The sequence below is a fragment of the Grus americana genome, chromosome 8, assembly GCF_028858705.1.
Source record: "Grus americana isolate bGruAme1 chromosome 8, bGruAme1.mat, whole genome shotgun sequence".
Lineage (NCBI taxonomy): Eukaryota > Metazoa > Chordata > Aves > Gruiformes > Gruidae > Grus > Grus americana.
Genome location: NC_072859.1, coordinates 17697731 through 17721956, shown reverse-complemented (window position 1 = coordinate 17721956; position 24226 = coordinate 17697731). Strand labels below are relative to the sequence as shown.

Here is a 24226-nt window from a genome sequence, read left to right as displayed (position 1 = left end):
GAGTTCAAAACTTCTATGTTTTTACTATGTAATAACTAAAATTGTAATACATTTACAGAATCACCTTTAAATAGGTAACAGTGAAGCAACAGTGAATGAACGTACAGTCCTGAAAAATCCTAACTTGCACCCACACAGGCACATACCTACACGCTTCCTTCCACACGTACGTGAGGTGCGTGCCATCGAGTACGTGATCAGAGTGGGCAAAGCAAGGGCCTGCAAGGACCCCTGGCAGGTACCAGTGGGGAGGCTGTCCCGCGTACCCCAGACGCGCTTTTCGCAATGACATTTTGCGTGAGTTTTGGTGTGTTCGGCATTTTGTCAGAGCGCGCAGCTAACAGCCCCGCTGCGTTGCTCCGGGGACGGTTTCTCCTTATTTCACTGGGAAATATTTGGGGGGAAGAGCCCTCCGCGGCCCCGCTGCTGGGGCACCCCCGGCCACAGCGCCGCCGCCCCCAGGTGCTGCTCGGGGCCTAGCGAGCCTGGGCCCCGCAGCTCGGGCACACCCGCCGCCGGGGCCGCGGCAGCCGGGCGGGGCGGGCGGCGCGGCGCTGTGCCCGGCGGCGGCGAGGGCCGCGGGGGGCCGCGGGGCGGGCGGGCGCGCCGCCGCCGCCGCTGTTGCTCCCGGTGCCTCCGCTCGGGCGGCTCCTGGCGGCGGCGGCGCTCCGAGCCCCTCCCGGCCGGCGGGGACGGCGGCGGCGGCGGGGCCCGATGGCGAGACCCGGCGCTGCGTGCCCGCCGCCCGCCCGCCGGGTGATGGTGGCCGCCCGGGCACTGCTCTTCTGGGCGCTGGTGTACAGCTACTGCGGGGTGTGCGCCTGCATCGCGGGGCTGCGGCTGCTCTGGAGCATTGGCCGGCGGCCGGGCGAGACCTTCCGCTGGGTGGTGCGGGAGAACCCCCCCGCCTGCCTCAGCGACCCCTCCCTGGGCACCCACTGCTACGTCCGGATCAAGGTGAGGGTGAGGGAGCGGGCCCCGCTGTGCGCACACGTACCCTGCGCCCGTCCCTCCCGTGCGCGGCCCTCCTGGGCACGCGTGTGCACGGGCACCCGTGCATGCTCTCCTATGCACGCTCGCACACCTTGCGCGCATATCTGCGCCTGCATGCGCCTGCCTCTGCTGCCCCTGGGAAGCGGTGCCGTGCCCGGCCGGGCTCGCTGGGGGGGCCGTCGGGAGGGGCCGGAGCCCCGGCTCGACTCGGCTGCCGTGGGGGGGAGCGGTGCCCGGGCGGCCGCGGTGCAGGGCCCTCGGCGAGGGACTCGGTGGGCGGGAGAGGCGCTCGGCGGCCCCGGGTCTCTCGCAACCCGTGTGCGGGTACGTGCCCCGTCGCTCCCCTCGGCCGTGCCCTCCCCGTTATACGCGGTTTGCCGAGTTGGACCTGAGAACCCGTTTCGTGCATCAGGGTCAGAGGGAAAACGGAGAGTAAAAAGATAATCCCTGTCTCTGAGGTTGTACAGTTGAAGCCACCAGTCAATTTTTATGCTTGTCTTGGATCTCTACCTGGGATTTGCTCTTCCACCAAATGCTCTAAATGAAGTTGCATTGGCTTGTTTTCTTTTGTTGTTCTAGGTGAGCAAATAACGTGCTGCAATTTTTGTCGTGTTATTTTTAATAAAATGAGCAGAATGATCTTAATTCTGAGGGATCTGTGCAGATGGGTTTGTGCCAAGCAACACTAATATAAATTACTGAGCCTTCCTGTTTCTCATGATTTGCTTGGGGGTTTTTTGCTATCATTGGGAAGCGTGTGCATGCTTTTTTACTTAAATGCCCCATTCTTTTTTCCTGTAGCACCAAGCAGTAAATGAATAGATTGCTGGGGAAGTGAGGGGCGTGACAGTAATAAAAGAGCATTTGGGGGCAAATCGAATTGCTGTCAATATGATAATCTATTGCACATTTCAGGAAATATGAAGCCCTCTTGCTGTTGGATAACAGCAGGCTAACGTGTTACTTTCCAAACACGCGTATCCTACAGATCTGTACAGATTTCAACATAACAAAGAAAAAAGTGTGTTTCAGAAAAGATGGCAATAGCCTATGTCTGTTTTGGGGGGCAGAAATAAGGGGACAGGAGCAACTGGAAAGGCAGAGGACGGGGCTTAGTTTGGGGCATGTGACATTTAAACTGCTGCCGTACCACTGCTGTGGTGATTGAATTTGTATGAATAAAGGGGATGTCCTTAAAAGCAATAAATAGATTAAAATAAAAACATTGAAGGTAAATCCCTAGAGGACACTAACTGAAAGAAGCAGGATGGAGGAGGGCTTACCCACTACTCACTAAATTGAGAAGAGAAACTGTGGAAGGAAACTATAAAAAGATCAAAGGCAGGGTGATACAGACAATGGTAAAAATGATGTAGCAGCCCTAAAATTTACTAGGAAGAAATCATTAAGTACTTAGAAATGTATAGATACTTTTATCTCTAGGAACTTAATTGGCATCCTAGAGAAGAAATACCAGTGAGTATAAAACCCCCAGATGTTCCCTTTTCAGGGACCTTTCAAGAATCAAGATGTAAGTTAATGGTTTTGTAGTTGGTTAGTGACTTAGCAATGCCAAGGTAGCTCAGAGAATTCGAAGCATCTCTGGCAAGAAAAGCTTTTTCTATGTATTTGTGATCCTTGGCATGGTATAAACTCTCGATGTACAGCGCAGGCATGGGGGGTTCTTCCCTTCTTAAAATAGCAGAGAGTGCAGGCTTTGACATTTGTTTGGGAGCTGTACAAGCTTTCTTCCTGCAGTTTCCTTCACATGACTTCTAAACAGCACATTGTATTTTGTGAGCTAACTCTTTCCCAACTTCTGTGGCAGAATTCAGTAAATGCTCTAGGTTGTAATTTCAGCTTATTTAAATTCTACTGGATTTGACCTTGAGTTAGTGTAAGCTTGTGTACATCCGTTCATTGCAATGGCATTTCAATGTTCAGCCTCTGCACTGCTAACAGTAACTAACTTGCCTGCTGGTAATTCTCATTTTCTTCGAAGTTGCATCAGAAATAGTGACTATAATTAGGGTAGAAAGAAGGTGATTACACGAAGACTTTGTTTTCTGAAGTAAGTCTGAAACCTTGAACAATAAAACCAAGGAAAACCCACTTGCTTTCTAGTTACTTAATTTTGATTGCTTTTGGTTTTTAAGAATCCACGGAGTCCTTTATTGTGCCAGAATGCAATGTCATGGTTTAAAATACTTGCATAATCTTACAAACTAACTGAAAGATTGAAAGTGCACTTAAAGCATATTATGTCTTACAGTCTTTCTGAAAAGCACATGACTGGCGTCCATGTGAAAGCAAGGTGTTAGCTCCAACAATGATCTGCATTTCCTAGTCACCGTGCCAGGCAGTGCTCTTTTTCAGAAAGGTTAGCATGCTCATGGATGAACTGGCACGTAGTCAGTGTAGTGTGACGTGGGTTAAAGATGGTTCTCCCTGGAAGAAGCTGTGGGAGCCGGGGTGTGGGATACTCTGCACTGCCAGGGTGCAGCAGATACCTGATCTCAGAATCACAGACGACTTCAGCTTCAAGAACTGACAAGTTGATTTTTCTTTTCAGGGGCAATACGTTGCTTCTTAGAATACTGTCTGAAACCATATTCATTCTGAAATCCCAGTATAGCAGTTCTATGGAGCAATGAAAACACACTTCTTTTTCTCTCGTTTTAGGATTCAGGGTTAAGATTCCACTATGTGGCTGCCGGAGAAAGGGGTAAACCACTCATGCTGCTGCTTCATGGCTTTCCAGAATTCTGGTAAAACTCCCCACACGCTTTTCTTCTATAAAAGAGGCTGCTTAAGATACCTGAGTGATCATCTCAGCTTAAGTATACCCAATAAGATCCATTTTATGTATCTGTGAGTACTAACTAAGGGCATGAAGTGTTAGTAGGGAACAAACCGAAACTTTAACTGCAGCATCCACAAAAAATTCCTGCAGGTCGACACAAGCCAGCCATCTTTTTTGCCTTGTCAACCCATTTTTCCCCAAGTATGTACACTGTTCTTCAAACTTTGGGGAGGAACTGTTCATTTTTAATGAATTTCCTGTTTGGATAACATTTTTATTAATATGGCTAAACTTATGACTTCTAGCAGAAGCTGTTAAAATGAGGATCCATTATATGTTAAGTGCAATATGGATTGCTGCATTTGTTAAAAATACTATACGTTAATTTTTAACTGGGGGAGGGGAAGAAGAACTATGAGTTCTACAGGCTATTGTGCAGCCTAATTTCAGAATGCTACTCAGGGAAAAAGGTTCTATTATTAGTTCATCATAAGATGAGTGATGAATCAAACTCAATCCTAAATGTTTGTTTATAACAATGAGAAGCAGTCATGTGTCTAATGACTTAACCAAATTGCTCAGGCTGTCATTGCCAGCTTTACTAGTGAAGCATGACTTACAGAACTTGCACCGAAAAAATAATAAGGGAATAGGGGAAGTGGAGATGCCAGTAATTCAGCAAGTTAAACAGTCCTTTTTGTTTCTAAACTCAGATATGGAGCTAGGCTCCACTGTTGGAACTGTGATCTTTCAAGCTGGACTCAGGTCATGCCGTGATAAATTGACCCAGGTTAACCAGAGATCAGTTCTTTTCCCTTAGCAATTTCCTATAGATACTAAATGGTCTTGAGAATGATGGTAGAAAGTCGTATTTATTTTAAAATAACTTTTCAAAGATGTAGATTGTTCTAATAATAAATTGCTATCCAAAAGGATCAAAACTGTAAACTTTGATTAAAAATACGGTTAGATTGGGGGGGTTGCATATTCTATGCGAACGTTATGCATACCTTGCATAATGCATATTCCTACACAATAAGACAGCTAATGCTACAGCTAGTTTCACCTACAGTGATGATAATACTGCAAAATTTACCATTTTATATACATATTTTACTGACATCTGGTATATTATTTTTGAAAAGCAGAAAACCATTCTTACAGTTTAGAATAATGAGTCATGCTTTAAGTGACAGTTAATATATTATATTATCTGACCGTTCAAAAGCAATTAGTAAGAAACTGTTATATAGGTCACTAGGACTACCAATAGCATAGTTTACGTAACTGTTTTCAAAAAGAAGAATAGATCCCAATATTCTATAAAGTAGTCACACTACCAATACTGATGTTCATTTGTTAATTCAATCAGGAATTTTTTATGCAAGAATAGAGATTGTTCTGAGAGCATGAGATAAAGTAATCACAATTTAAGAGATATTTAAAGCCACATTGAATTTGTATCATTTGGCTAGCAAAAAAACCACCCCAAACAGGTATCATTCACAGTTAGAAATCTTAATTGCAACAAATCTCTGCCTTCAAATGTCTCAAGGTTCTAAGTAGGACAACTATAGCCAGACAATACTAACCTTAGTGAGTGATTGAGAATGTCTGAAGATGAAAGATCACTTAAGAATGTAATTCACCAGAGCCATTAAGTGCTTTAGATGCATAAGAACTTGAAAGTCAGTACCAATGTTGTACAAAGACAATAATAAAGTAGTATAAATTGGGCAGAATGTAGTGAAACAGCTGGGTATCTGTAAGACACGTGCAAGCTGCTAAATTTTGTACGAGCTGCCTTTCAGAAGTAATGTGATCAGAAAGTCACAAAATATTTTTCATTAGTCAAGCTTATGAACATGAAAGCATTCACCAACATTTCCAAATTCTGCTTACAAAGCAGTTGCCCAATAGTTTCATTTCATATGTGGTAAAAGGATTTCTTTGAATATAAAACATACCCATTTGGTAGGTCAGACATTTGGTGTTTGATGGACTGTTTGGAAAACAGAAGATGAGGATAGCAAGTAGACATTTTCTGAAAACAAAAATAGTTTATTTATTTATTTACGGGCCTCATCGTTTCTTTTTACTGAAGAATATAGGGTAGCTACAACGGTTACCATGGCAAATTCAGCTTCCAAGTCATTGTATAATGCCTTTAAAAATGTCATTTCTGGAGATCTCAGCTAAATCTTGTTTTTGCATTATATGGCACTGAAATGAAAAGGTTCTGACTGTTCTGTTTATATGAATACAAATTTCTATAATCAGTGAGTGTTACTGTAATATTACTTATGTTCAAAATCCCTAATAGGCTGGAGGCAAAGCTAAAGTGGAAGAGCCAATGGTCTGATATAGACACTATTTGAATTAAGGTAGAATTCTGCGCATCACTCTTACAATTGCTGATGATCCAAATGTTATATATAATTTATCTGAGATTGTTGAAACGAGCAGAAGTAAAAGCTAGATCCTAGCACAGAGGGATGCAGCCATTATTATATATGCCTAGAAGGATCATGTTTTTCATACATTTTTCTATTACAGTGTAAGATAAGGCCATGTCTGTCATGGTACTGGCTATTCTGAAATTTATTTGGTTCAGTAGTAGTTGAAGGACAGGTAGATCTTGCAGAATAAGGCCCACCATTTTCTTGTTGTTTTTGCTTCATAACACACATATGGTCACTACATACTATTACAGCATGAGGAATAGCCCAGGCTTTGCATGAGTTCTTAATTTTGTATGTCTTTTAATGTGTGTAATGTGTTGCTCTCTTCCACAGAAACACAAGCAATGAAATACTTCGTGTAGTACCAATACATAGAGAGACTGTTCTAGAACAATTCTGGTAGTATAGACAGAGATGAAAGTGTACATAATAGAAATCATATAAACTTCAGCAAGTTCATTTGTTATTCATTGTATTTCTTTCTTTGGTTTATTTAGTGTATGAATTATCTGACATGCCTTTTCTGAAAAGAAAAAAAACCCACGCCTTGAGGTGTGTTCCCCTGCTCCATCAAAACGTGTGTGAGCAAGCCAGAGAGAAGAGAAGGCTTTTCAGACCTTACTTTTTTGATCATCCTACAGCTCCAAGGATAAAACAGAATAGTCCTCCGTGTGCTCTGGTTTATGCCTGTTTCCTTTGCAGCAAAGGGACCATGCCAGACTCCAGGAACTGTTGAAAATCCCAGGCTCTGGCCATGCCCCTTTCTGGCAGCTGCACTGCCTTACTGGGGAATTCAAGAAGGGAGCACAAAACTACTGTAGTCACAAAGGGCTGTCAGTGTACCACAGAAACAAAAAAGAATCTCGTTGTAAACAAACCCATCAACTATTTGGGAGCAAAAGCATTGAGTTCGTTTTGCTATCATGCTGCTTGACCTTGTAACTCCAACTTTTTTTTCCCCTTTGTTAGGTATTCTTGGCGCCATCAATTGCGGGAATTTAAAAGTGAATATCGAGTGGTGGCTCTGGATTTGAGAGGTTATGGAGAAACAGATGCTCCTTCTCACAAAGAAAATTACAAGTTAGATTGCCTGATAACAGATATAAAGGATATTTTGGAATCTCTAGGTGCGTTAGAAGACACACTACTCGGCTCATAGATGACTTGATTTTCTTGGCAAAAAAACCCATTAAGATCTAGCACTGTTTTTTTTAAAAGCCTGCATTCTCTAATATATACACATTACAGATATGTGTAGATACAAAGCTAAGGATACTCATATTTTATGGACTATTATAAATATTAATGAAAAAGCTTTGTTTTCTAATTGTGATGTGTATGTCAGTATAAACAATATGTAAAGATGACTTTCCATCATGTGTTTAAAAAAAATTTTTCTCTATGTGCTGTGAGATCCAGCAGTACAAACCTGTGGTCTTTTTCCTTAAGGTCTTCGCTTACTCCTAATCATTGCACTTAATGGATAATGTTATGAATTGGAGTCTAATAGCACTTGCACAGCAAAGAATTTAAATTAGGTGACATTTTTCTTGCACAAACAAGACAGAATAAATATTGTGGGCTTTATAAAGATGATGACAGTACATCTGCTGCATTTTTAAAAAAATCCCAAAATACTACTCCTGCACAGTAGTCAGTTCTCAAGAGCTGAATCGCTGTCTTACACAACGGCGAGAACAACAGAAGGGAGAGCAAGGGACACATTGCTCCCTGTGGGAAATACACGTTGTAACAGTCTAGAGCTGAAGCAAGTCTGCAAAATTTGCCCATCCAGTTCAGCCTGAAGTGTAGCTGTTCTGGCAATAAATTGTAACACCTAGTGAAGGGTTATTTCCCTTCCGTACCAATAGCAAGACAAGGGATTAGACTGTCATTCTCTGAATCATTTTAATTCCCTGGATACTCCAGAGATAGTGAAAGAACTTACTGCATTTCACATGAAGAAATAGTAAAGCAGTGATTCCAATTCTAAGGTTTGAATTTAGGATTTGCTTTGCTTGTGATGTTTGAATATTGTCAGAAGATTGGACAGGCAGTCCCCACACTGTGTTTACATTTTCCAACCTTTGCTGGTTGTGTTAATCTCCATGGTAATGCCATGGTTTTACTTGTGAAGTGCTCTCATCATAATTCAATTTCATAGGGATTTAAAATTTTCTGGAAAGACTATTTCTGAGGCTTGTTATCTTTGTTCTAACCCCAAGTTCAATACTTTTGGAGAACATGATTATATCAAAAGTGGTCCAAAAGATTTCTATTCAAGAGGGGTTATAAGGTGCTTTGCCAGTGTGTCCAAATTTGTCAGAATTCTAAACAGTTTGGCTTTTATACATTTCATTTGTAGTGTATGTGCTCAGTATTACAGTCCTCAATGAGGAGTATGATGGTATCTGACACTACAGTATGTATGTCAGCAGTGGTTAAAGGAGGAAGGTTAGGCTTTCAAAAACAGTCATGATTTTTCTCCTGCCTTTTATTGCTGTTAAATTACTATTTTTATTGATGGAAGAATAAGTACATGAATGCTGAGAACTTTAAAAACTGCCATCAAAACAGCCTATGGAGACAGGCCTACTAAATATATAAATGTATGTATTTATGTGTGTGTATATATGCTATATAAATATGGCTATTAAGTAGAACACCCACTTTTTGCATAATGATGATGGTCACTGCTTAGATAACCTCCCATATTCAGAGAAATTCATAAAGATTAGTTTTGTTCAGGAAGGGCTCAGGAGATTGCTCAGTCTGTCTGCACTTTGAACCTCTGAACTCCCTAAACGTGACAAATGTGTGTGCGTTATAATGACTGCAAGTTGAATTGTATATCTGACCCAACGTTGGCCAAGATGTGAACAGGGTGGCCATTTGGATACCCACTGACTTTAGTCTGACATTGAGGTAGTATAGTTAAAGTGTAATTGAAGTCCAATTAAATAATTTTTTAACTATAATAGTGCACTATTTTCTTGCCATTAATGGAAGGAGCACAGTGTGTTAATAAGTGTGCTGGATCACCTATTTTGCCCAATAATTATTTCATTGCATGTGATCATTTGTATGGATACAAATTCCACTGAAATAAAAGCACAAATTTGTGTTTATGTGGTAGGGTACAACAAGTGTGTCCTGATTGGCCATGACTGGGGAGGAATGATCGCTTGGTTAGTGGCTATATGTTACCCTGAAATGGTGACCAAGCTGATTGTGGTTAACTTCCCTCATCCTTCTGTGTTTACAGGTGAGTTTTATAGTAGTCGTCATTAATCCAGAGTATCTGCATTTTCATTAATACTGTGTTTGCTTTGAGATTGCTAAAGAAGAACCAGCTACTTGCCCCTTTAGATGTTCAGTAAATAAGTTGCCAGTATTCAGTGACTCTCACAATCTAGACAGTATTTTATGAAGCAGTAAGCTATCAAGTATTTGACTTCTGGAAATAATTTATTGCAGCAAGTGGGAGTGCTTGCAGCCAAACTTATTGATGTTTTTCTTAATCCTTGAAGGTCCACAAACATAATTTTCATATACATGAATCTGTTTTGTACCCCTTTGGCTGGATAAAATTCCCTGAGCAGGGGTGTATATTGCATTAAACATAAGTTAAGGCCTCACTGCATTATGAAATCTGCATAAAACAGCCTTTGTATAAATGAGAAACAGACATTAGAATTTAATCTTGATCTAGATGACAAGTGACAATTTATGATCTTGTACAATATTCAGTGGAACAAGACAGCCTTTCCAGGCTACTTAGTAGAGGCTCAGGAATGTACTAGTAGTGAGCTGAAACAAGGATTTAGGTGCACTAGCAAAATTTGTTGTGTGGCAGGCTTTGAGTTGGTCTACTATCAAGAATTACAAAACATTTCATAGGGATTAGATCAACATTCAGTAATTAAAATGAAAGTAGTATCTCACTAATCTTAATTTCTTCAACTGCGGACCTTACCCTATTTCCATTTAAAAAGTCACCTCATTTCCCCAGAAATAGTTAAGAATATTCAGTGCAGCTTTAATTTTCATTTCAGTTGACTGTGGAATCAGAAGCATTTCACATGTTGTTCTCACAGTCTTCTTGGGCACCTTTCTAAGACGTTAAAGAACATTTTGCCACGTTAAATCTCACTTACCTAAGGAAAGGTCTGGTCACCACCACCTGAGCAAGCAGGAGCTTTTTGCAGTATTTTCACTGAGAGCAGGAGCTTTTTGCAGTATTTTCACTGAGCACTGAGAGCAGGAGCCAGGCTGTATAGAAGACAAATACATTTTATTATAGTATTTGTCTGCATATTTGTTGAAGTACAAAATCTGTTCTGTAGCTTGATGAAGTCTCCCTGGATCAAATTGGTTCTATTGTGGATTAAATGAAACTATCCAGTTTATAAATTGCGCAGAACAGTAAAGTGAGCAGTGTTGATCATGGTCCATCAAGGAAGAATACAATGGGTGATGCAATCTAAGATTGTATAAGCTTAGAAGATAGCTGACACTTCAATTTACTTTGTTTTATAACCTCTTTTTATTCATTGTCAGAATTAATATTTCAGAGATATCTCCTATGTTGGGAGTGCAATTTCGCCTTCCTGAACTTGCATCTGTAAAGGATAGGTTCTAGACTTCCTAGTACCTATGCACATTCTGTCGTTGCTTCGAGGAAGTTAGACGTTTGCGTGTCAGTGTTGGCTCTTGCATTGGAGACACAAAATTACAATTAAAAAGAAAAAGACTTAATGCAAATTTAGCTATATCATTTTCTTGTTATATACGCTCCAATGTCTTTAAAAAGTGACACTATGTAGTCTTGATTATGGTTCTTGAAATTGCCAAGATGACAACTGTTAAAAGCATTCTGTACTTTTGTGAAGAGGATTGATGCTGTCTTTAGAATGTAAGTGGATTATCATCTACAAATTTCTGTGCATCACATCTTTGACGAGAGAAATACTTAAAGATTTGTATTTACGCCTCTTATTCCACAGCTGAAAAAAATGCTTTGGACTAGCTACACAAATAGATCTCTAAGTGAAAACCTGCCATGCGATTAAACTCTCCAGTGTCACTGCCCTCACCTAACTTTGGCAGGCTTCCGGTTTGCTGTTTCTATTAACACATATAAAAGAAGTATGTTCTAATGGCCACATCATATACTTACTCCTGAAACAATAATCATCTTTTGTCACAGAGCGTGTGCTAATGTAATATTTTTAAAACATTCCTTTAAGTTTAAAAATAATTAATATTAACAGTAATTTTGAGTCATCAGTTTTCATTTTTAATTCATGGGCATTTTTGTTTCAGAATACATTCTACGACATCCATCACAATTGATTAAATCTGGTTACTACTTCTTTTTCCAAATGCCATGGTTTCCTGAATTCATGTTTACAGTAAATGATTTCAAGGTGAGCAAAATGAGTGCTCGTGTTTATATATTTAAACTGTGAGTGATGGAAGAATTGCCACCTACGTTGATCCCTCCTGATGTAGTTGTAATTACTAGGAAAAATACAGAGCTTTCTGATTTTTCTTCTTCAGCATTATATATTTATATAAAGTAAGATATAAGGACATAGAGCCTCTGAGGTGAACTCTTGCTTTTGCATTTCTGGGAGGCATTCAGGTACATACTTTTAACCTCTGGCACTACAGTGCATTATTCCCCCTACGTGGTCAGCTGGTTTTACTTGTGCCTGTGCCAGCGGGACACATTTGGTGCCTGGGAAGCTCCTGCTGACTTATCTGAAGCTCCTGTGTACAGTGGGAGATCCTCTTATCCATCAGAGCCTGCTACAGGCAGCCTGGGAGTCTGGGCATCACATTCAGCCAGGTGATTAATTCTGCCTGAGGAACCAACAAGGTCACATCTTGTCTTACCTTACAAAATAAGTATAAGCATATGGAAAGGGGAAAAGCACCTGCAGGCATGCATCCTCCTACATGTATACAGTCCAGTGCAGAGCCCCCAGTGCTGCGTGCACACAGGGGACAGCAAGCTGGGGAGGTCCTGAATCATTCTCCCTCCGGCCCTTTCAGCTGCTGGGTCCATCCCAAAGAAAAGCATGTGCCTGCGCTTGCCTTTGCCTGTCACAGGTGGCAGGTCAGGGTGCAGAACTGAGTAACTTGGTAGTACAGCTATTTGCCTGTACTTGATTATTCTGAAGTAAGTTATACCAGAAAGAAGTTTACTGTGTGCTTTACACACAGCTCTCTAAAAAAACCCCCACATTTAAACCATTCATTATACTCTAAATAATGTATAAATATATTTTAGAAAGATGTGTCCTGTTGAAAGAGAGAAATCACACTTTCAAGCTATCTTATGTGGTGGCTTTTTATTTTTCCTTCTGTAGGTTCTGAAAAGTTTATTTACCAGCCAGGCTACTGGAATTGGAAGGAAAGGCTGCAGATTAACAACAGAGGACATTGAAGCTTATCTCTATTTCTTTTCACAACCTGGAGCACTAACTGGACCCATTAACCATTACAGAAATATTTTCAGGTTAGTAGAACATTCTGAAACAAGGTAAAATATTCTAGAGACACCTGGAGGCCAAAAATGTTATTGTATCTTCTGCCGCTAAAGGAAAATCTAAAAACACAAATCTGCTTCTGGTCTCAACAAGTGACAAATGCACTCACTGTCAAGCAGCGTGATGCAAAGCAAATTGTATGAGATACCCACACAAAACAGTGACACAATCAGAGTGGAGATAAGGAAAATCTTTGTTTCGAGATTTAATAAAGCAAAGACCTTTCCTCATTCACAGAACCCATGGCAATCACAAAAATCCATCTCTAAATAATACTTTATAAAACTAACATCAATTAATTGTTTATATTACAGTTCATATTATCTAATAATAAGCTCTTCATAGAGTTAGAGCTCTCTACCTATTATTATTAGGTAATCCTTCTACATAATACAGCATCCAAGTAACCCTCACTTTTCCTTGTAACTTTACAAAACCTAATTCTATTGTCTTTGGGCTGTTTTTTATAAAAAGGTGGGGTAGGTTTTTTTGTTACTAAGCCTAAAAACTAACCCTAACTCCTTTTTTTTTTTTTTTTTTTGTTCCTGCATTGGTCTCATCAGACTCACTGGCAGCAGTAAGCACATATAGCAGGGAGCATGCATAGACTAAAACTGATAGTATCATAGCAGGAGATATTTTTGCAAGCTTAATATTTATTTTATTTTCTCAAGCAGTTTTCTAATGATTTTATCTTTCCTGGAAGGAGTTGGCTTGACCTTAGAGACTGATGCCCCTTTTTTATCTACCAAAAACTTACCAGGTGGTCTTTAACTCTGCATATACACTACTTATGACTTGAGCCCTAACTTGGAGGACTATACCAAGAAGAGTGGGATCAAACTCATTTTCCCCTTACTGCCTCCAGTCTTCAACAGTGCTAAATCTCCTGAATGCTTTTCTAACACAGGACCAGCTTCCCAATATTCTTTAAAAATTATAATTCTCTTCCTTCCTTAAAATCAGACAGTAGATGTTCGAAGTAGAATAACTTTTCATTTTCCCTGGTCCAAATTTAGCACTGCCTTTGCTGCTCTTTCTGTGCCTTCCATGCTGTCACTGTGAGGAAAGCTGACACCAGGGACATACCGGGAGGAAAACAGTGATCTGAGCTAGATGCTGCCTGGTACAGGCTGAGAGACAAAACTTGAACGAGAAAGTAGAGAGATGGTATATTTTCTTCTAAACAAGATAACACCAAGCACAGACACTGATGGGGAAAAAATGAGATGGCTGCGCTGGTAGCAGTATCCTTATTTAATGCTATGCAGAGAGTGGTTGATGACATCAGCTGGGATGTCCAAGGGCGATGGGGAGCTGTGCGGCTGCACAGTGGCTCCCTGGCCCTGCAACTGCACTGCAGGAGCCCCCAGGGTAGGGCTAATGAGGAGCTGGAGAGGCATGAGCGCCCTGAGCCTTGTTCATTACGTTTGCCACAGCACCTTGTATCAGTGAGTGTACACATTAACTAGATGCTTCTCTGACAGTAACAGTGAAATATCTGTGATAGCTAATAGCTGAATTGCTCTGGGATTCAGATGAGACAAATGTAAGAGTTGTGTATGTTTAAACTATTGTTTCAGGCCTTTTCAGGCTCAAAGAGAGCCTAGTATCAGTTACTAATCAGAAAGTAGCTTCACAGCTATTATTTCCTCTGTGTCTGTGTATCTTTGTGCATTGTTTGCTTTATTTTTCTAATGAAAGTATACCTGTACTGAATCCAGAGAATATTATTTTAGGTGATACCAGCCACAACATAGCAGGCTTTGGACTGGAAGGAAAAGATTGGTCTTCAACTCATTCAGTTCTTGCCAATTCTGATGGTCACACGTTATGGCATGTGAATCATTAAATATTAAAACTGGATTTAAATTTTCACTTGTCTCATATAAGCCATTGAGCAGCACTTGATGCTAACGACTTGTATTCACCATAACTCCCAGTGAGCTACATGTTAAAGGTTTCCAACTCATTACTATCCACCAGGAGTTTCGTTCTTTGGAGCTTAATTTTTCCGGAAGGTTATATCCAAAGAGATGATTGAAAACACTTACTTCCATCCATCACCAACACATCCTTGTATAAATAGCACAGCAGGCATTCCCTTCACTATACTTTAGATACAAACACTTTTGGAATAAAAATCATAAACCTTTCCTATCATGCTTGGTTAAGAGAAATAGGTAAGCAGTTGAAACTTGAATTTCTTCTGATATGTCTTTTCTTAGAAATTGATTACTTCTCTGATAACACTTAAGTTCTTCAGTACTACTACAGAAAAACTGTAGAACAGTGCTCTATGAAGGTTTGAGTCTGTTTTTCAAAGACTTAAACCTCATGAGTGGAACTTCCCTTTCTAAATGTGAAATCTGCCTGTTAATCGTTGTTAAAGGAGATTTCTAGAAACTTCAGGCATGATATAATGTCCCATATTCCAAACTGAAAAGAAATAGTGTAGCTCATAGGCAATGAAAAATGACAGGTTGTTTATCTATGCAGTGTGTGTAAAAAGCCCAGTAGAGTTTTCCTAAGTGAGGCTACAAATCTTGCAAAGCGCTTAGACACAAAAGAAAAATAGTAATACACATAAAAAAACACACATATAAATAGTGAAGAGATCCAGGATACTGGATTTAACAGGTAAAGAGATTAGTCTAAATGCACTGAATCAGATTATCAGTTTTTAAAACTGATACTATGAATAAGGTATGGTTCAGTGGGTGTAGTCAGTTTGTTTTAGAAAGAGATTTTAAATCCACTGCTACAAAAGCCATTTTAAGAATTTTCCTAATTCATCAATCAAAATGAAATTAAATTATTTCAAGTGACCTTTTATTAATATTTCTTGACCTGTATAAGGAGAAAGGAAGAATGTCTTCAAAGCCTCCATTTCTTTCTCTTAAACTAACACATGCCATCATCTTTGTCCTTCCCTTTTTACATAGTCTTAACTAACTCCTAAGTTTCAGCCTAGCACTTGTTTGTCATAAAAGTTTATTCAGAAAATCTTTTTTATACATTACTGGTTTTAAAAAATCATGTTTCAGCATTAAGATGATAAAAATTTGTATGTGATCAGATGGAATCTGTTTTGAATTGTCACAGGTAGTCTGTTACAATATGTGGCTAAGATTAAGCAATTCAAGCATAAATTAGACAAATTTTTCAGCATCTCTGAAATAGATGAGCTGGAATAAATTCTGGTGGGTTAATATTGTCTATGTTGAAATAGTCTTTCATTTCTAGCTACTTGTATCTTTCCTAATGTCTACCATTAATGTGAGGAAATATTTATCAAATATACCATTTCAAATAATTGTATTATGGAAAAAGAAGTTTTTACTGAAAGGTTAAATAGGTCATTGTGGTATAATTTTTATTAACATTTTACTTTTTATGGGCTTTTCTTCAAAGTATTGATAAAATGTCTTATATTTATCTTTAAATGCTTTCTAGTCTGCTAAAGCTCTGGGTTGTGATGTTGCAGTTTTAAAGAGATTATGACTCCATGAAAGGCAAATTTTTAAGGAACAATTTTCTTTCACTGCATACAGCTGTAGGTATGTAAATCCAAGGCCTTCAAAAACGTACTGTAGTGCTTTGTAAAGGGAACTCTGATGCACTTTGATTGTTGCATGAATTTCATAGATGAGTGAAGGTACCTGACTTCTGTTCAGCATTTCGGACATCGGTGTTCTATAGAATATCTTTTTCTACAGATATTTTTATTTTTAGCTGTATTACATGATACTCAATTTTGAGTAGATCTGAAACACTGTAGCTGGTATTTTCTGTATTGTCCAGAAGTGGCAGCTTGCCATTTCCTACACAGCCATTTTTTGATAAAGCAGTTTGGCTACTCAGGTAGCTGGATGCCTTGAACTATAGTCTAAATGTGATTCAGAGCATCATATTTCATTAAAACCTATTTGCAGTAAATAATGCAGATTGAGAAATTTGTCATAGCATTCATCAACCAAGGGAAAGCCACTGACCTACAAAATTCTGACATTGTTGTTCCAGAGAGATGATGGGGCTCCTGAGCTGTGCAACATGCTGAAGCATCATTCATGTTCCAAAAATAAGACCTCTGTTGCAATCAACTGCTGATTACAGACATGTAACAGTAAATGTATCTTCTAACAATTTTACCATCCTTAAAAACAATGACTTTGAGTCAAGGGAGTATTTTCTTGGCATTGTAGAAGATATCTTGGAACCTAGAAAGCTTGCAGTGAGATTCACTGTGTTGATTTCAAAAGCTAAGTTGACTGAAATTTGTCTTGGTGATTTTTGTAAAAAAAAAAAAAAGACCTAACTAAGTGTGTTTTATTTTTAAAGCTGCCTACCTCTGCAGCACCATGAAGTCGTCATGCCAACCCTGCTGTTATGGGGAGAAAGAGATGCATTTATGGAAGTTGAGATGGCAGAAACAACACGGATTTACGTTAAAAATCATTTCAGATTAACTATTTTGTCTGAAGCCAGTCATTGGCTTCAGCAGGATCAACCTGACATAGTGAACAAGTTGATATGGACCTTTCTAAAGGAAGAGACAACAAGAAAAAGAGAATGACTGTTTGTACATGTTTAAAGGGGTCTACATAAAAGCTCTTCAGATTTAAAAACTAATTGTTATCAGGGCCATATTTCCAGCCTGCCTTCTATTTTGAGCTCTGTTAGAGAAAAGTGTTTTCAATGTACTGTACATTTGGACACCAATGTTACTGCTAAAAGAAGTGAGTATGAGAATATATAATACCAACATTGGTTTTACCTGTATACTTGTATTTTGCACATAAAAACACCTGCCTTAAGATGTATATGTATTTGTACAGAAAGAATATCATGGAAAGTTGCTTGGTTTTGTTTTCTCCCTTGCTTTACAGTTTTAATGTGTGGTGCCTTTTACAAATTTATAATGAAACAAGAGTGGTGCCATACTGAAGGAAGTCATGAGTTTTCATTCTAGATTTGCCCAAATTTTTTTAATGTATTTTACCATTAAACAGTAACTCTTTTTATTATCTATATTTTAGCATACTGAATGATTGAAAAATTTCTGGGCACATTTCTAGTCTTCAAGTAAATAATGATACAGATCTTGTTGTATTGTTGAATGCAGCTGCTTTGTGCAATGTGTTTTTCTTTGTTGACTAAAAAATGGGAAACCTGTACACTCAACATGTTTGAACAAGAAGAATGGAAAATTAAGATATAACATGTATCAAATCCACCTCTGTCTAATAAAATGCAACTTAAACTACTCCCTTTATCTGATTTCCTATGGACAGATTTCCTACTGAAGCTAAGAACTGGGTTTGAATAGCTGAAATGTCTGTCCGCTGTGCAGCCTTCCTCATGCTATGATTGTTGTAGTTTCTTGGAAATAATGCCTCATTGTTGGCATTATCCTTCCTATGTTAGCAACTACTGTTCTCGTCTCCAAGAACTGCTGCCACGTTCCTGTGTTTACAGGAGGAAGAGACACAGTGATTATGGAAACAGAGGGTAGAATTAACTTGCATATGATGTCAGGGGAGAAGAAAACTGAATGCTAACTACAAAGAAAAAAGAAGCATGAAGCATGAGTCCCCAGAAGGGGTGAGTTACCTGCCTCCAGGGTTTCCAAAGGCTCCCTCTCCACCTGCAGAGGAAGTGCAGTGCCCTGGGAATAGGCAAGGATGAACAGGGATCCATCAGAGGAGACACAGGAGCCGAGCCTAAACCAACTGTCCACACCAAAGCAGAAGAGAGCTGACAGTTCCTGGGGAGTCTGAACAAGTCCCACACTGCTACATGTGTTCTCTTGAGCCACAGTCTCCTCCACAGGTACTTGGCGCAGCCCTTGCTGTAACCCTCACAAGAGAGGGGACTGAGGGGTGCTGTCACCCAAGTACTAGCTCCTGGCTGGCAGGTGGCTTCCTTTCATGCAGTTTGCAATATCTGAGGCAGAGTCCCTTCGGTATTGTGATAATGGTATCAATCTCACTTTTTCCATCTGTGGCTGGTACCTGCCTTTCAAGGGTATTTTTCCCCTGAATATTTTCAGCATTTATTGCCTGAAATGGTTATATGCTGCTTTTACTTAAAGTTGGAAAGGCTGTTCCTTGTCTCAGAAGGGTGCTGTAGAGCAACTTTTATCGCCTACACAGTAGTTTAATTTCTCGGCAAGAAAGGCAGTTGCTGGGGTTTTCCCTGAGGAGCAGCTGCTCTCAGGGGCCTGCTGGGTGCCAACTCTGCTGCGAAGCGCTGCTCACCGGAGCTCCGGCCTGTGGGCTGGTGCTCCTGTTCTCTGTGGAAGTGCAGCAGGTGGACGTGTAACGGGCAGTAATAAAAAGCCAGGCTCTGCTTGTAAAACAACCGGCGATTACCTACGATCCCGTTACTCTTCTGTTGGCGAAGAGCCGCAGGGACAGACGGGCCTTTACGAGGGCCGGGGCGACGGCCGACAGAGGGCGTCCTCACTGCGGCAGCCGGGGCTCGCCGGGGCCGGAAGGCCCCTCCTGCCGGCCCCGCCTCGCCCCCTGCAGTGAGGCCCCGCCCCGGCCGCAGGGGAGGGAGGCGGGGAGCGCCGGCCCCTCCCACCCCCCGACAGGGGGCCTGCGGGGAAGGACGGAGCCGGGCGGAGCGCCGCTAGCCCTCATTGGCGGAGGCCACTGTTGGCTACGCCCCCCTGCGAGGGAGCGGGTTAGGCGCCGCAGCCGGGACCGGGGGGCTCTCGCGTCTCGATGTGAGCCGGTCCCTCGGCTGCCGGCGGGAAGGAAAGCGCCACCCGCGGTGACGAGCGCAGTCCAGGTTGTTTTTGTGAATACGGCGGGCCGCCCCTTCGGCGGTGTCACTAAGGGACCGTCTGTTAATCCTCGCCCCGTGTCCCTGCCGCCGCACCGGCCGCGGAGCGGCTGCTGGCACATGGCGCGCTGCGGCGGCGGCGCGCCGAAGGGCCCCGGCCCGGCGGCGGTGGAGCGGCAGCGGCTGAAGGAGATGCTAGCCGGGCAGCTTCGGCAGGACCTCGGCAGGTAAGCGGCGGCCAGGCCGGGGGGGTGGCTCCGGGGGGGTGGCTCCAGCGGGGCGGCGGGTCGAGCCGGGCGGGGAGACGGCGGTAACGGTGCGCTCCCGCAGGCTGCTGGCGGAGGGGACGCTCTCCGACGTGACCATCCGCGTGGGCGACGCGGCGCTGCGGGCACACCGGGCGGTGCTGCTGGCGCGGGCGCCGCGGCTCTTCGCCGGGCTGGGCGGGGGGCGGCCGCCCCGCGAGGTGCTGCGGCTGGACGGCGTGGGGCCCGCGGAGTTCCGGCGCTTCCTGCGGTGAGTGCGCGGCCGCGGCGGGCGGGGGCACCGGAGCAGCGGGCACTGGCCGCGGCCCTGGGGCTGATCGGCTGGCCTCGGCGCTGCCCCTCCCCGCGTCCTTCCTCTTCCTTTTTGCCACTATTAACACCTGTTTTAAAGCTTTCCCATTCAAAGCAGCATCTTCATAGCCTTCCTGCAGCGTTTGCAGAGGACTTTCCTCTAACTTACTTATTTTCCTCTGCCTTCGTCCTACCGCTGACAACGCATGGGTAAAATCTTCACCATAGCATGTTTTTTATGGTATGTAAAGGCTTTGTAATAGAACAAGAGAAAAAGCAGCAAAAGTCTTGAATGTGTCCTTTAAAATTGTCTCTGCCTACAAATACCCCTGTTAGCAAGATTACCTAATGAAAAACAACGAAGAAAAACCATTTTAGTGTCATGTTAAAAAAAAAAAGTTATGGATTTGGAAACCTAGGAGGATTTCATCAAGTGAGAGACTGTGTGGTCATTGCTGAAGTCCTAGTGATCCACGGGCTAGGCCAAACAGCACAGAACTGGGCCCCCAGAGCAAGGTGTGTGGTGTGTCACACCGTGGGTGCAGTGTGTGGGCTGGGACTGGTGCAAGGGCCAGTGTGGTTTCCCATTGCCAACTATTAGCATGTATCTGACATCTTGCTCCTTTTGCTCCAGACCTTCAGTGAGTATACCAAGGGGTGTTGGCTGGCACCACTGCCAGACCCTGCAATCCTCCTTGCTTGAAAGCGCTTCTAATCCTTCTTTCAAAGGACTGGGCAGCACTTGCTTTTCTCTAGCGAAGCTGTGGTGGTGCCACCTACCTTCTATAAAACAGGGTTGATGTTAGAGCTGATCTGCGCTTTGGGGCATGCACGGGAGCAGAGTGGTAGGCATTCTGGCTTTTCAGATGAATTCAGGATGTGCCTAGAAAATGCATGCGCTTGCAGGCTCTTGAGATCATTGGCAAGAGAAGGGGGAAGGTGGTGTCGTTTTAAAGTTTAGTGCCTACAATACAACCTAGCCTGACCTTTCACTATGGGTTTCACTCATTCTCTCCTTAAATTTGTAAATAAGGCAGCAGATGACTAAAAATATGTATTCAGGGTACTAAATTTATAATAAGTATGAAATAAACTTAATAAACTTTTTGAACTGAGAGTAGTATCAAAAACACAGAATCATTGTAGTGGAACAGGCTGATAAACTGGCATTTGTTAGATTACTGCAAAGTCTGGCAGGTGCATTAGCAAAGCAAGTGGTAAGAAACAAAACAGTATGGGGTTTGTCTCCTGTTTTTCTTAACTCCATTATTACTGCAATTTCATTAATTTGCTTCACATTTGTGGTACAGAAGACTTTCATGCAGAAGCATGACAATGCAAATTTTTAAAATTTCAAATTATTTTAATTTGGAAATTGGAAAATAATTATTTGATATAATTATCTTAATTATTTATATACTGTTATATTGTTCCTTTGTTTCCCTAATGTAAGCACTTACAATGTCTACAGTTCATTGATACTTGCTTTCAATGTTGTCTGTTTGCTGGAAGGCAAGTAAGGATCCGTAGAGTCCTGCATATTCTCTAAAAAGCATGGTACTGAAAAACACCTTTACAGTCAAACCAGCTTATCTAATTATAAATCTTTTTTCAGTGTGAGTTTAGATTCTTCAAATGAACCTCCCCATATATTCTAAGCTATGCATGAAGTGCATTTTGCAAGATGGTTGGTTTTTCTTAACTTAGTCTTCAGTGCTGTTTAATACTTCAGCTTTTGAATCCTCTAAGCCAGTGTGTCTTGTGAAAATGTTTGACCATAGTGAACTGCTTTGGACCAAGGAAAGGAAGCAGCTTTGGTTGAAAGGAGCCTAATTTCATTGTTAGACTGATGATTTCTGCTGTTATCAGTGCCTGTTGAATCTCAGTGGTTTCTTACTGTTAAGATGTAAATGAATTACATATTTGCAAATCCAAAACAGTGCCTTAAATTACAGCTTGACATTGCCCAAAAGCTAGCCTAGTTCTTGGAGCACATGAATTGCCCTGATGAGTTGTAACAAAGACCTGTAGCTGCAGTTGAGCTCCTGAGAGAAGTTGTAGTCTTCTACAGAAATTCTAAGTTTTCTGCTTATAACTACTGTTTCTCTGTAGAAGTGGAATACTAGTGTAGTATTGAAGAGTTCATCAAAGCTCTAACAAAATCTCATTCCTTTTCCTGTTTGTGTTCAGCTTTTATTTTAGTTTCCCAAGTAAAAATGATCTCTCCTTGGGGATTTAGGGATTTTTTTTTTTTTTTCTCACAAACTATATCTGGCGTGCATCTCAGTGAGACATACTTCCTTTGGGCCTCTGTCTCTCTCAATCAGGAGACACATAGGCTACGTGTCACTTGTGAGCTGAAGGCTGTGCAGCTCCTCTTGCCAAACTTCTGAGCATTTTTGAGCAGGATGGAGGACATGATGAACTTCACGTTGATCTTTCTGCATAGCCTCTGCATGAAATAGCTCAGCAACTGAGCACTGCTTTCCCTCCCTATGCTTGCACTGTCCAAGGACACCAGCAAGAAACTGCGGGACTCCAGGAAGCGCAGTATCCATATTGTAGGAACTATTCACCCTATGTTTTTGTCCAGTGAAGCTAATGTAATAGTCTTCTGTCACTCTTCATAACACAACTAGAAAAGGGTCAACAATTTGCAAGTATGTCAATGGCAGGAGATGACTGCTCAAGCAGGGTTCTGCAGTCCACCTTGAGAAGCGAGCAACTTAGCATCCCTGGAGGACAATAGGCTGTCACAGATCATTAGATCATTAATATCTTGCCTTTTGAGAGGCAAACTGCTTTTACCCTTTCAGTCGGAAAAACATAGGTTTAGAAATAAAAATCTAGTTGTTATTCTCATTGTCCTCTAATACTTGTATTAAAGGGATCTGATGTAGGGAAGGACACAGAAGGACCTAATGACAGATCTGGTTAAAAAGCAATAAATACAGATCAAATACAAAGGAATACAATTGTCATTGTTATGTTTACTGCCACGGGGGGTTAATTTGCAGCATCAGCAGTTGATTCAAAGTAGACCAGCCAAGGCTTCGACCGTGTTATGTTTGTATTGTTCTCTATCAGGCAGTAGAAGGATGCTACATCTAGCTTAAGTGCAGACAAAAACATTCTTGAAGGTAAAAACTACTAGACAGCATGATGACAGTAACGTCTTTCTGTAGACTCAATGCACACCTTTCCTTTGTAGAATAAATTTTAGGCTGTAACAACTGCTATTAATACAACAGATACCCGATAGCATTGTTCCAGTTTCATCTGTCACTTAGTCACACCTCTTGCAATCTCATTGTTGCTCATGTCTGTCAGAATCTTCCCTGTGTGCAGGGGGAAAAAAAGAACAAGTCAGAAGGTGGGGTACCTGTTAAAATTACGTGACATCAGCCTCACACTACAGAAGATGATGGCTTAGCTCTATTTTCAGCTTGACCTTCTCTTGCATGTGAGATTTTCATAAAGCAGTTGCACAAACAACTTGTTTGTGAATATTTGTTCTTTAAATACAATTCCTAGTTATAGCTCTATAACATTAGATTACAAAGTAGTGAAAAAGGGAAACAACTTGTGAGTAAGATTATTCTTACTGATTGCTAGATTATCATAGTCCCCATTAGATACTGGCTATTTTGGCAGAAACAAATGTGCCTTCTGTTCATGTACACTGAATTCCTTTATGCTTATGCCTCAGCAATCATACTCTTGATATCTAGGCTTCTGTATTCCACCTCTAGTGGGTTATGATTGCAGACCACTCTATTTCAGAAGAATAGCATGCCTGCCATGTTCTTGAAATTTTGTGGGTTATCCAGTTTACTCTGATATGATCCTTCCCTTTTATCCTCTTAATGCTCATGCCTGTTGATGTGGTGGTGTACCCTACCATGCAAGGAGTATCTTCTCTGACTGATTCGTGTAACTTGAAAACAAGCGAACTGCAAAAAGGGTTTTCTGTGGCACTTGTGGGTGCGTTTTATGGCTCAACAACTATTCCTTCCCTTGCATTAAGATGTGAGGGAATCAGCAATACAGCTGAAAAAAATC

The 24226-nt window shown here is 41.5% G+C and overlaps 2 protein-coding genes across 7 annotated transcripts in view; both read left to right on the top strand.

The window, feature by feature from the left end:
* The first annotated feature begins 211 nt into the window (after nt 1-211).
* On the top strand, nt 212-18079 carry EPHX4 (epoxide hydrolase 4). 2 transcript variants are annotated; one of them, XM_054834425.1, is made up of 7 exons: nt 212-957; nt 3676-3761; nt 7228-7385; nt 9395-9523; nt 11584-11687; nt 12636-12784; nt 17157-18079. In XM_054834425.1, the coding sequence occupies exons 1-7, from the start codon at nt 715-717 to the stop codon at nt 17389-17391; spliced, it is 1104 nt and encodes a 367-aa protein (XP_054690400.1). In that variant the 5' UTR covers nt 212-714; the 3' UTR covers nt 17392-18079. The 2 variants fall into 2 exon arrangements, with proteins under 2 accessions (XP_054690400.1, XP_054690401.1); XM_054834426.1 differs by lacking the exon at nt 17157-18079 and adding an exon at nt 16841-17128.
* A 1349-nt stretch (nt 18080-19428) lies between these two features.
* The window catches only part of BTBD8 (BTB domain containing 8), a 45045-nt gene continuing 40247 nt past the window's right edge, over nt 19429-24226 (top strand). For all 5 annotated transcript variants that reach the window (XM_054834370.1, XM_054834368.1, XM_054834369.1 and 2 more), the window contains exons 1-2: nt 19429-19834; nt 19938-20123. In XM_054834370.1, coding sequence (XP_054690345.1) covers nt 19728-19834; nt 19938-20123 — 293 coding nt within the window. In that variant the 5' untranslated portion in view covers nt 19429-19727. The remainder of the gene's footprint in view (nt 19835-19937; nt 20124-24226) is intronic.

What these genes read in the sequence shown, in the direction of transcription:
- EPHX4 (XM_054834425.1), top strand. Translation starts at nt 715, where the DNA reads ATGGCGAGACCCGGCGCTGCGTGCCCGCCGCCCGCCCGCCGGGTGATG. An exon ending in GGATATTTTGGAATCTCTAG is followed by an intron (nt 7,386 to 9,394) that starts GTGCGTTAGAAG and finishes TTTATGTGGTAG; the next exon opens with GGTACAACAAGTGTGTCCTG. An exon ending in CATTACAGAAATATTTTCAG is followed by an intron (nt 12,785 to 17,156) that starts GTTAGTAGAACA and finishes TTATTTTTAAAG; the next exon opens with CTGCCTACCTCTGCAGCACC.